The 12,648-nt window shown below is 37.5% G+C and overlaps 1 protein-coding gene across 1 annotated transcript; it reads right to left on the bottom strand.

Annotated features, from left to right (window-relative positions):
- LOC109728980 (lon protease homolog 2, peroxisomal) lies at positions 2,147-12,400 on the bottom strand. The gene is made up of 17 exons (XM_020259558.1): positions 12,164-12,400; positions 11,706-11,815; positions 11,505-11,616; positions 11,030-11,199; positions 10,020-10,111; positions 9,415-9,594; positions 9,223-9,306; positions 8,771-8,898; positions 8,478-8,679; positions 8,180-8,386; positions 7,170-7,300; positions 5,820-6,033; positions 4,720-5,022; positions 4,413-4,607; positions 3,762-4,007; positions 3,539-3,640; positions 2,147-2,674 (listed from the first exon to the last, which is right to left on the bottom strand). The coding sequence occupies exons 1-17, from the start codon at positions 12,268-12,270 to the stop codon at positions 2,591-2,593; spliced, it is 2,667 nt and encodes an 888-aa protein (XP_020115147.1). The 5' UTR covers positions 12,271-12,400; the 3' UTR covers positions 2,147-2,590.

The following is a 12,648-nucleotide window of genomic DNA, read 5'->3' as shown; positions in this document are numbered from 1 at the left end:
TGTTCACAGGAGTACGGTGTGAACTGTGATGATAAAATAACCATTTTGCCCTTCACTATTTTGCCTCTCATCATGTTCACAGGAGAGAAGGTTGATGGCATTTTTGGCATAAAAAAATATATAATAATATTTTATAAACGGAACTCTAACAGATTACTAACGGCAAGAGGCGAAGTGAACAATTTTCATTTTACAAGAGGGCAAAGTGTAGGTTTTCAAATGACAGAGGAGGAAAGTGAAAAATCGAATTTTGACATGAAGGTTTTATGTAACTTAGCCTTTATATGCACACTAATGTATCACATCAACTTACCCTCCAATTTGGACATCAATAAAATCATCGACCTTTATTGTGTGGTTGTTTTGACATCTAAATTCGGCATGGTTTACGACAATCACAATTAGGAGTTGTGTTATGAGGTGTTGTAAAATATCGACAACTTAGTGGGCTCATTGCTATGTGGAGAGAATAAGAGGGCATTTGTGAATAGTGCTAATATACCATTACGGCTTCCTATACTTAATGAACCGTACAGGAATAGAAATGTCATTTATAATCTGTTCGGTTAGATTTTAACGACACTTTACCTGTAAGGGCATTCATGAGTATTTTTGAATTGAGAAGGTCATTCGTGATTTTTTCAATTTTAGAAGGTTATTAATGAAATTTCAGTCTCCTATAGGAGTACCTATGAAATTTTCCCTATATATATATATAGAGAGAGAGAGAGAGAGAGAGAGAGAGCTAGGCTCTTATGCTTTCGAAAATACGGAAGCATCCGTGCTTGTAAGTTGTTTTCGATAATAGAGCATCCGATCCTGCGATCGACTCCGTTAGACATGATTTATGCTATTGGAATTATTTAGAAACCAAATTTCATAATTTTGTAGAGGTATTCTTTATATTGTTTGCCATCCTATGGCAATTCGTTTTGATTTGCAATCCTCTAATTTTATCGGGACTATTTTTTTCACATTAATTTTATCATTTTGGTTGGCTAAACAGCCAAAACCTTACAATAGTGGATTATAAGATTCCAACTCCGAAATTGTTGCATGAACCTAGTGCACTCCTGGTCTCGACTATTCAAAGTTCTGTCCATTGTGAAAATTCTAGCATAGAGATCTAATAATAATTAAAATTTAATTGATTAAACATGTTTCATGATATCTGAAAAATTTACAAATTATATATAATATAAATCATTAATTTTCGGTATCTATAATTCTTATGAACTAAACCATTTTATATCTACAATTTTGAGTTAAAATCGAACTTACTTTAGCTCACTGAGCTTACCTCGGTTTTGCTGCTAAGCGTGACTAGGGATGTCAATGGGTATGGATACCCGAAATTTTATCCGAGCCCGAACCCGAATGAAACGGATATATTCGATGGATATGGATTCGAATATGGATATTTAAAATAGAAACCTGACGGATATGGATTCGGATATGAATTTTGATTGTACCCGACCCAAACCCGACCCGAACCCAAATTTATTTTGTATTATATATAATATATATATAAAAATTTGATGTTATATTTAAATTTGTATTTTAAAAATTTAGATTTAATATAATTTATTTTGAAATATTGAAAAAAAAAATAATTGTTTCGGATTCAAATTTTCGAATTCGGCTTCGGGTTTCGGATTTTTGGTCGGGTTCGGGTTTGGATATGGATTTTTAAAATCCGTCGGGTTCGGATTCGGGTCTCGGGTTTGGAGTTGGGTTCGGATTCGGGTTTTTAAAAATTCACCCGAATCCGACCCGTTGACATCTCTAGTGACTAACAAAAATCTCCCTTTCGACCCGTTTCGCGACCCTGGATGCTTTGAAGGATCCAAGAAAATTCAAACAACCATTTAAATTCCCCCCCTTTGATTCTACAAAGTGGCAGTGGAAACCACCGCTAAACTACAAACTTGATTCCAAACTCGTAAGAGAGAAGCCAAATTTTTTAGGAAGGAAAGCGAGAGAGAATCCGAACATAAAAAGGAAAAGAATAAGAAATATGAATACACACAACCACCACCAAGGGAGAAGATTGAAACAGAGCAAGGCAAAGTTAGCCTCATTTGTTTGAGACTAACGCTCCTATCCCTCAGTGGCATACACATCAATGTTTTTGAGACAATTTATGTTAAATAGGAGAGACTTTCGCTTCCAGTTTGAAATTATACATAATACAGAATCAGAGAGACTAGCCTTACACAAATTGCTGAGCCAAATCGGGAGTTCGTAGCACAACGATAGCCACATGCTCTGTGGCCGCAGCGGCAGCAATAACAACGATAACTAAGCCTTTGATCCCAAATATAATTATAGGATCGGCTAGAAACGGCTAATGCTCTAAAGCGGGGATTATATAACTCATTCAGGTCAATCTTTCGAAGACATTACACTGGCTAATACTGAGCCCGTATTTTATATTTCCAGTAGATATCTTATCCAATGGCTCGGTTCCGCATATTGGATGCGTGCTGATACGATCGCATCTGCTATTGTCAATCAGGTTGCCCTAAATCTGGTCGAAAACGGCAATTCCATCGATATTTACTCCACGATTGGAGAACACTGGAGAATGCTATAACTTAGCATGTTTCCTCCAGGGGCATCCACCTTCAAATGCGTGTTCCAGTACTTCCTCAATACGCTTCACAAGCAAAATCTGTTAAAAATAGGAACCACAGAAGAGTTAAGATAACTGGTAGTCAGAAACTAAGCAGGAATATATGGAAAGATCATTCAAGCAGGAGATTAAACATGATATTTTTTTGGTTCAATGGTTCTCATTAAATTTTAACTAATTTCTTTAGCGCATCGGCAGTAGTTTAATGTGTTTTTGGACACCATAAGAGAAACTATCATCTCAAAGTGGATAAGAAATCGTACAATCTCAAAGTGTAAGACGTAATATTACAAGTACAGAAGATCTAACAAGAAATCTAACCAGAAAAGAAAAACCACAGGACTAGGGATCAATCATCATTAAATATTCTAGCCGTTTGCTGTAAGGGCTTCACTTGATTTTGATGTACCAATAAATTACAATAAATGCAGATTTTAACAGATATTTGAAGATTTTAGCTAGGTTGGAAGATATCTCCAAACTAGCCAGTTAGCATACAATCTTTCACCACATACCTAAACCATCTATTTCAGGAATTTGATGCTTTTATCAAACAAATTACTCCAAGAAAAAATATTTTTAACTCGAGGAGCCAGTATCTATTAACTCAAACAGAAAAAGCACTTCGATAATTCAACGACTGTATATTCAAACAGAAGATATGATTCTTAGTTATGACTGTTATGAGAGATAATAGTTTCATTAGATCATCAATATTCAAATTTTCTCAGTGCTCAGATCCAGAACTGGTTCGTCAAATTAGTGAGCATTTTGACAAGATGATGATCAGTCGGTGAGTACAGTAAGTGCTGTCATCTATTATCAAATTCTTCAAACGTTATTAAAATAATTACAAGAGAATCTACATTAAAAAAGTTCCAAGCAAAAAAGCAGAAAAAATACCTCCATGCCAGATAGAATGGCCGATGGGACTTCAGTTAGGTCCTTCAAATTCCGTTCCGGCAAGATTACTCTCTTGATGCCATAACGATGAGCTGCCAATACCTGAAGGAGCAAATTAAAGTATAAATAAATTAAAAGATACATAATTTACAAGGAACGTATTCCTAATGGAGTATCTCTCGCATTATTTCCACAACATAGTATACCATGCAAAAAAACCTACCTTATCCTTGATGCCACCAACTAGTAATACAAGGCCCCTCAGAGTCATTTCTCCGGTCATTGCAGTGTCTGCTCTAACTTTCCTCTGACTGAATAGTGAAACAAGCGATGTCACCAAAGTAACTCCTGCCGATGGTCCATCCTTTGGCACGGCACCAGCAGGAAAATGAATATGAACGTCACGACTCTCCAATAAATTAATCCCCGAAGAAGCTGACAAATTCAGCTCTGCTGCTTTTGCTCTTACCTGAGGAAACAAATAATAATAATAATAATAATAATAATAATAAAATAAAGTTATGAACAACAACAGATATCCAATTATCTCACTACTGCACATTTAAATTTTTGGATATGCTTGCAACTATATTCTGAATATACATTCCATCTAAAGTTGAAAGATTATACAACTAAGTGTAACATGCCTAAACGAACAAACTAAGCAGCCTATTATTTTCTCCAAAAGGAACTAACCCCTTCTAACAGAGTTGTGCATAGAGGGACAGCTAAGATTGACCTCCAACCAACTAAATGGGAAAGCCCAAACAAGCAAAACCAATTTAGTAGGGACTAGAGGAGACAGGTTGGAACATAATGAGAACTTGATCATTTACCTGCAAGATAAACCAAATAAGTGTGCAAAGAGACATACCCATGTGAGAGCTATTTGTGCAGATTCTTTGATAACATCACCAAGCTGTCCAGTCAAATGCAAGTCACCCTTTCCCACCATTGCTGTGGCTTCGACAAACTGAACCTCCCCACCAAAGGAAGTCCAGACTAGTCCAACTGATACTCCAGGAGTTGCCACTCGTTCTGCAGTTTCTCTGTCGTCAAACCTAGGAGGCTGCAATATCGCAAATAAACAATTAACATTGAAATATTTGATTAACAAAATGCAAATTAAACAGCCGAGAGGAAAGTGTTTTGAGCTTGAAAAGTGAAATACAAGCGAATACCCCAAGCACTTTTTCCAGCATAGCTTCATCTACGATAATAGGTGAGGCACTTTCAAAAGAATTTGATATCTCCTGGCTGTTGACGCCCATAGGAATAACTTCCATCTCAACTTCAGCACCATCTGCAAGCCTGGTGTCAAGAAGGGACGTTGTCATTGGTTGTACGTCTTTGCCAACTTGAACTGCACTCTCTTGCTCTGCAAACTTGACAGCAGCTGAACGGGCCAGAGCAGCCAAGTTCCTCTCAAGGTTACGCACACCAGCTTCTCGAGTGTATCTTTGGATAATGAGTTTTACCATGGCCTATATAAAGATACAGTTAGAACAAATTGTGGTCATGCTAATTGTAAACGATGATAGTGAGAATATTATTGTTTGGATGGAAAGAATAAATTACTTAAAGTGTCAATAGATAAGCATTATGGCCCTTTCCCTATTTAGGGCCAGAAAGAAGACAACTCAAATTCACCAAGGCTCTAGAGAGAAATACAAGTTCATATATAGACAGCTGACAACCTAACAACAAACAATGAAAGTAGTATCATTATCCTGATCCAAGTTTTAAGTGGCTCAACAAGACTCGACAACATTCCTCAGTTTTCTATGGTATTAGACAAATGTGACAAACGCAAGGGCGAATATGTGATGTCTGCTTACCCAAATACCAAGGATCACGCACTTCTTTGCCCTTTATAAGCCATATAAACAACCAACCAAGAAAACAAGGCAGTCCAGTTTAAAGTTTCAAGTCCTCATTCAGGGAAGATATTGAAACTTTGTCATAATGATGATTTGTAACTTCCAGACTTCACAGTTTTTGATCTTTTGATGTTCCAATTGAGCCACAAGACAATTCTCACCTTTGGAAAATCCTTATCATAGAATGAAAAGGAAGGGAATAATCACCACTCGTCATTAGAGACCTGTGTACTTTTAACTAACATATTGCTATTAGATGTTTTATCAAACTAGCCTAGAAATTTTAGGAGCAATTTCACTGATAGACAGGATGACAGCATAGAAAAAGATTAGAGAAATCGAAAGCAAATATCAGCTGCAACTCAAGAGGAGAAAATCTGCAAAGGTGTATCGGAACATACCTCAGGAATCTGAAGAAATTCAGAGCTCAAACCATGTTGATCTAGGACTCTTGGTATAAGATGTTTCATTGCCATTTTTAGCTTCTCTTCAGGTGTATAACCAGGAAGCTCAATGACTTCCATCCGATCCAAAAGGGGTGGTGGAATAGGTTGCACCCTGTTTGCCATTGCAACAAATATCACCTTCGACAAGTCAAATGGAACATTCAAATAGCTGTATCACAAGTTAAGGAACATGGCGAATCAAGAGTTCAGCTAGTTATATGATTAAAACTGTCATGATGACAAAAGACTACATATTACAGGTTACTAAATGTAAAGATTTTTTAACCTTGTCCGGAAAGAACTTTGATTTAACGTACTTCGCACCATAATCTTTCACACTAATTACATTTTCCGAAAGAAATCTCTGGATAAAGGCTCCTATAACATGAAAATTAGGTTTCTCTTTTCAAAATTATAGGATTATAGCAGATAGCCAACTGACGGCTAAACTCATGAAGGTGGAAATGTGTATGGAAATTGCTCTCCTTCGACACATACCCTATTTGATTTGCACTGCTTCAGCTAATCTCATCACCCTCTTGCTCAACAACACTCCTACTAATACTCCCGAAACAACAATAATTAAATCTCATATCTTGATCCTCCACCCTCCAAAGGCATAAGAATGTGGTCCGTGTTATATCACAACCAATCTACTCCCTAATACCTATTCCCCTCTCGCAGCAAGTGAAGAGCTCCCTTACCTGTCACATCATCATCTATACACTCAACCCTCAGTATTCCCTCTGAAATCTGATAGTGAATGACTTATCTCCCTATCAATTTATCATTTTTTAAACTGCTTCTATTCTTACCACTTAATTATTTGTACTCAAAAAGATTAAAGAATTTAATACTAATGGTATCTTATTTCTGATTGCATTTACATAATGTAAGGTTTGCTTTATAACAGAAGCTGAAAGAATTGATATGTCGATTCTAAAGACTTGAGGAAAATATCAATATACAAAAGGCAGATGCAAGTACACAGTGACTTTCTATTCAAATATTTAAATCCACAATATTTTTTTGATTAAACAGGGATTCACCCTGTTTGAAGAGGGGGTAGACATGGAGGCTTGCTCAAATGAGGCCACAGGGTTCGGGACATAAGCCCACAATACTGAAGTACTCCAGGCTGACTGTCTCAACAAACAAACAGTCTTAAGTATATGGAAAAACATGAATAAATGTTGCCAAAATAACAGGAGGTAATTGTAAGCTCAATAATCAATAACTGAAAGAACAAATTTAAAGTAGCCAGCACTTAAATGAGAACGTTTTATCAGTAAAAGAAAAGGATACTGGTCATTGAATGTATTATTCTGCTCTGGGTCAAGAACTTCCAATAGTGCTGATGCTGGATCCCCACGAACATCAGAACCTGTCTTATCAACTTCATCAAGAAGCATGACAGGATTGCCAACACCCACCCTCTGCATTTACAAGTACAAAAGACGTGAATAGTGGATCCAAGTTTAAAAATTTCAGCACCCATTTATACTTGAGACATGTCTTTTTGGTAGAATTTAAATCGTCATGACAGTAATCCTAGTAGATGATGCTAACTCTATGCCAAGAACTCTTTCAAGGTGATTTGACAGTTTCAGAAGCAGCAAAAGAGGCAGCAAAGGCAGAAAAGAGTTCTTATGAGGGTCCAAACATTGATTTAGTCACTATCCAATTGAAAGGCTAAGCCATGTGCTTAACCATTATACTACCACCAGTTTCTTAATCCAATGACTTTAAGAGGCCCGATATTCTTGCTCTGGAAAAAATTAAATTTTCCAATTCATCTTTCAATAAGAAAAATAGTGTCCAATAAAGCAACCTGCATTACTGCAAATTGAGCCCAAAAACTAAAATGTGGTGGGACTTTCCAAGCACCAAAAGGCTTATATTTAAAAGCTTTAGATGCATATTCCGTGGATAGGATATTCTCATGTATCGGTAATTTTAGGTTTGTAACCTACTAGAGAGCAAATATTTGGTCAAGCAATTGGAGGCAAAATATAGCATAACATTAGTTGGAAAAAGAACCAAACAATTTGAGACATCTCATAAGAGATCTAAAGATAGCTTTCTATTGAAAGGTCAAGTAACAATAGATAGCAAAAAAGTACTCTCAAGCAAGCAATATAATATAAACTATGAGTTATAGGGAAGCTAGAAAAACACCAGAACAAAAAAGATATCATGCAATAAGAGACCTTCAACCCATCAATAAGCCGTCCTGGCATGCTATAATATAAACTATGAGTTATATGGAAGCTAGAAAAACACCAGAACAAAAAAGATATCATGCAATAAGAGACCTTCAACCCATCAATAAGCCGTCCTGGCATGCTTCCAATATAGGTCCTTCGATGGCCCCTAATATCAGCCTCGTCCTTCACACCACCAAGAGAAATCCTTATGAACTTTCTATTTAAAGCAGCTGCTATTGACGAAGCCAACGATGTCTTCCCAACACCTGGCGGGCCAACAAAACAAAGAACTGGGCCTCTGGCATCAGGTTTAAGCTGCAATTTGATTGGCCTATTTCAGTCAAAATAGTAAATGTAGTAACTTTAAAGGACGTGCAGAGATGCCACAGATGAGTTAAAAGACAACCTTGCGAACAGCCAAATATTCGATAATCCGTTGCTTGACTTTGGTTAATCCATAATGATCACGGTCAAGGCTCTCCTTGGCAGCCCTTAGGTCGAGTTCAGGTTCTTCACTCACCTTCTGCCAAGGGAGATCGGCCAGAAGTTCCAGGTACACACGGGAACTACTATACCCAGGCTGCTGAGGCTGCATTTTTTTTAATCGTCTGTTGATAGAAACTGATTAATACATAGTCCAAGAATATATTTTGTTCTTGTCATGACAAGTGGTTTTGTAAATTACAGAATGAAAGTTACCTCAATTCCCTTTGAGCATGTTTCCAAATATTAGGAGGCATCCCTGCACTCTGCATCTTTCTTTCCAAAGCAGCTACATCATCCTCATCATCATCATTGTCACCAAGTTCCTCCTTAATAGCCCTCATCTGCAGAGTAAACGTGAGCAAGTAGAATCAAACTCAAGTCTTTTCTCGCTTAATTTAGTCAAACTTTGCATAATCTTGGAAATGTGTGTTAGCAGTTTGAAATAAGAGGATCTAGTAGTCAAATTTAATAAACTATCTGTCAAGAGGCAAGAAAAGGCATTGCTGCATATATTCCTATGCATGATTAACAGAATTGAAAAGGCATGAAAAAAAAAAAAAAATCTTATCATATCATGTACAATGAGACAGATCTTTCCTATTCACTGTTGCAATGTTCCTAGGCTCAGTACATAATGCAAGAATGACACAAGTGGGAGGACGAACCTGCTGACGCAGAAGAAATTCTTTCTGTGATTTTGATAACTGCCCCTCGACCTTTTGAGTTATTTTCTCAGCTACACGAATTGACTGCTCAACACCGAAAGAGTGCAACAAGTACATAACATCACAGTAAGATCAGGACAGGTTGGAAATAAACGATAACTACTAAATAAGGCCATTTGAGAACATTTTTACCTGTAAGTGCCTGTCTACGAGTTCCGTTGCCTTTGAAAGCCTAACTTTCAGGTCAACTGAATCTAACATGGATAGCTGTTCCTCAAAGCTTATTTCAAAGCTAGCAACAAATATATCAGCTAGCCTGTGCACAGGAACTGTCTCAAGGAGAACCTTTGTCCTACCAACAGTTTTTTGCTTCTGCAATTAGAAACATGAAGCAACTCATTTTATGTCAAATACTTCTACAGACTATCAAACTTACTTGGATAGGCAATGGAATATATATAACTGATTAATTAATTACACATAAAAAAGCGATGTGTCAACATAAGAAACAGAAGCAAAAGCAGGAGCATGACTCATAATACATATGGAGACCATAAAAAAGAAAGTACAGATATAAGCAATGCTTGAAATTTCGAGATCTTCTCAAACATTAGAAAACCCAATACTTCAGCTAGGTAACTAAACAGTACACAATATTTCCAACAATAATACATTCTTTCCTGCCGCGTCTTCTTCCTAATTGTTTTATTGCAGGACCGACTATTTAGCATCACAATGTCTGGAATAAACAACAGCAATGTCGAATGGGACTCACTGAAATTCTATCAATATTTTACCTGCTCAAGGACAGAAATTAGCTCCATGGCAGTAGCTTTGAATTGGCGAGATAGCAAAATAAGATCTGGATCTTGCTCTGCTTGCTCCAACTCTGACAAATTACAACAGCATTGAGGTAATTTGAGTACTCAGCTTGATTAAATGAGAAGTACAAAGCATGTAGTTAAGAGGATATCATGACATCATTTGCAGATTGATGATAGACCAAAAGTTTCTATATGATTTTCTCATTAAGGTTTTCAGCTGCAAAGCTATACGAATAGCAAAGGACTTAGTTGTATAAAAGTAAATCAGAAGAATAAAATTTTGGACTTTCCTCAGTAAAGCATACACAACTTCCAACATACATGGCGACATCAGATGGCTCCATTGACACATCATATTTGTTGAATAAAGTTTATTAAATTATAAGCCTCTAACAGCCAAAAAAGATCAAGATTCAACAAATAGTATCCTTCTCATTTTTGTGCAAGTATTTTTTTTATCCAAAAAAAATAACAACATTAAAATTTACATAACCACCTTGCCAATGCTAGGACAAAACAAGCAAAAGAAGAAAAATAAAAATGACTACATTGCAAAGATTGTCGGCTTGATTCAATATTAGAGGCTAAGGCATAATTTTTAGCAAGCTGAGTCGAGTGCTATACTTCATTGGCTTGGTCAGGGTGTTGTAGATCCAAACAACCCTTCACCTAGGCCGCCATACACTGCAACGTTGGACGAACAGTCCAATAGTCTGGTCAATCAGTTAGTCAACTAGTTTCAACAGAGACTTTTTCTGCCTTTCATAGTCAGGTGTAGTCGACCTATATGTGACCCCAGTTGGCCGGTGGGCAGCAATCAACTAAGATACACCCACGACCAATGAATACAATTTAAAAGAATCAAAACATAAGGAAGAGTTATCTCTGTTGAGAAAAAAAAAAAAATCATAAGAACGCAGTACAAGTAGAGATTGGAGAAACCAAAAAAAAACTAGCAGATAATAAAGCAAACAAAATCTTACCAGCTTTTGTCATGTCAAGACGTGAAATGCGGGCGACGTGATATGTCCCTCTAGCACTGAGTTCTTGAACGTTAAACCTACACAAGCCCTCGAGAACAACTATATATGTGACCCTTCCACTTGGTTTTTCCACTCCTCTTGAGAGGTGCAAAGCTCTAGCAGCAACTCCCCTGAAAGTAAGATACTTGAGCTAGATATAGTCTCCCGAAGTGATGTTATGGAAAGATTACTCCACACAAGAGTTATCTAGTGAAATCATGCTCGATATATGTCTTGAAATTTCTTTCCATTCCGACCAGTTTATAATATATCTAGGTAAAAGACGTGAAATGAAAAACCTCTCTGAATTCCACTCTCTCTAACTACCACTTCAATGGAGCCGTTTCTTCAAATAGCTTCTTCTTTCAGTTTCACACAAAAATTTGATGCAATAACCACAGGAATTGAAACAAGAACACGAATTGAGAAAATGCACCTGTTGTGCCATTGGATGAGTTCCTGCTGGTTCTTCGTATCCTGCTTCTGTGAGTCCCCCACAACCTCGGACGGCACTTTAAGACCTCTTTCCCCAGAATCACTTCCCATACCTACAAGAAAAGCACCAATTCCCTCAATTTTCCCTTCGAAATCACGTATTCTCTACCCAAATCACCGTAAACCCTAGCTCTCCAATTACCTGGAGCCAACAAGGAACCCACTGCAGCAGCTTCCGAGTCCCTCACCGGGAGCACCCCAATCAAACCCTTCTCTTCTCTTTGCCATAGTTCTTGCTCCACCAACTTCACACTGCACCCAAATTCTATTTTAATTTCGAAAATTTGCGTATAGACAAAGCTCAAAACAAAAACAAAAAATCAACAAGCACAGCACACCAAAGCATCCCAAATCATCCCACTTGATCAAAACTACCTAAGAAAGCCAAATTAAAGCCCAGAAAAACCCGCAAAACCTCACCATCACCCTCGAAGAAACCCACAAAAAGAAAAAAAAAGACCAATTCTTTGCCAAAAACAAGCCCAATCTCAAGAATCGAAGCTCAATCAAAGCGAAATTCGTCCAGAACCCTAGGTTCTGCGAGCCGAGGATTAAAGGGGAGGGGTCGAATTCGATCGAAAGGGATCGAGGAATCCACACCTGCTCGGGGAGGTGCACCGGATCCGGACGATGGCGCCGGGGAGGAGGACCTTGTTCCTGAAGGGGAGGATCGCGAGTCGACTCGGGAGCTCCATCGATTCCGCCATGGCTTGTCGACTCCAAAGTCCAAAGCAGAAAGAGGGAGAGAATGAAGAGAGACGGGGAAAGGAGGCGAGGGAGAGAGGATTTAATAAGCAGTGATCAGCCCCCGCCCCCCAACCCAAACCCCGTTGAAAGGTCCACCCTCGAGGATTTTACGATGTCTATCTTAATCATTGGGTAAAAAATATCATCAGTCCCTGACACACCTGTATATCGCAATTTGGTCAGATCATTATTTTTAGTAGTATTTAAGAAGAATATTTTGGATATACACCTTAACAATGTTAGTTTATACTTTATAATGCCAATTGTTAATTAGTATATTTATACCTTTTAAAACTTTCTAATTGATTCTTATACATTTGGAGATAATAATTGTATTA

This window comes from Ananas comosus, linkage group 25 (genome assembly GCF_001540865.1).
Source record: "Ananas comosus cultivar F153 linkage group 25, ASM154086v1, whole genome shotgun sequence".
NCBI classification, from domain to species: Eukaryota; Viridiplantae; Streptophyta; class Magnoliopsida; order Poales; family Bromeliaceae; genus Ananas; species Ananas comosus.
Note: the sequence above shows the minus strand (reverse complement) of the source record. Positions and strands in the feature narration are given on the sequence as shown.

Coding starts and splice junctions, on each gene's coding strand:
- LOC109728980 (XM_020259558.1), bottom strand. CDS start 12,270: ATGGCGGAATCGATGGAGCTCCCGAGTCGACTCGCGATCCTCCCCTTC. Junction 10,112..11,029: donor TCTTGACATGACAAAAGCTG/GTAAGATTTTGT, acceptor GTAATTTGTCAG/AGTTGGAGCAAGCAGAGCAA. Junction 8,899..9,222: donor AATTTCTTCTGCGTCAGCAG/GTTCGTCCTCCC, acceptor TTTACTCTGCAG/ATGAGGGCTATTAAGGAGGA.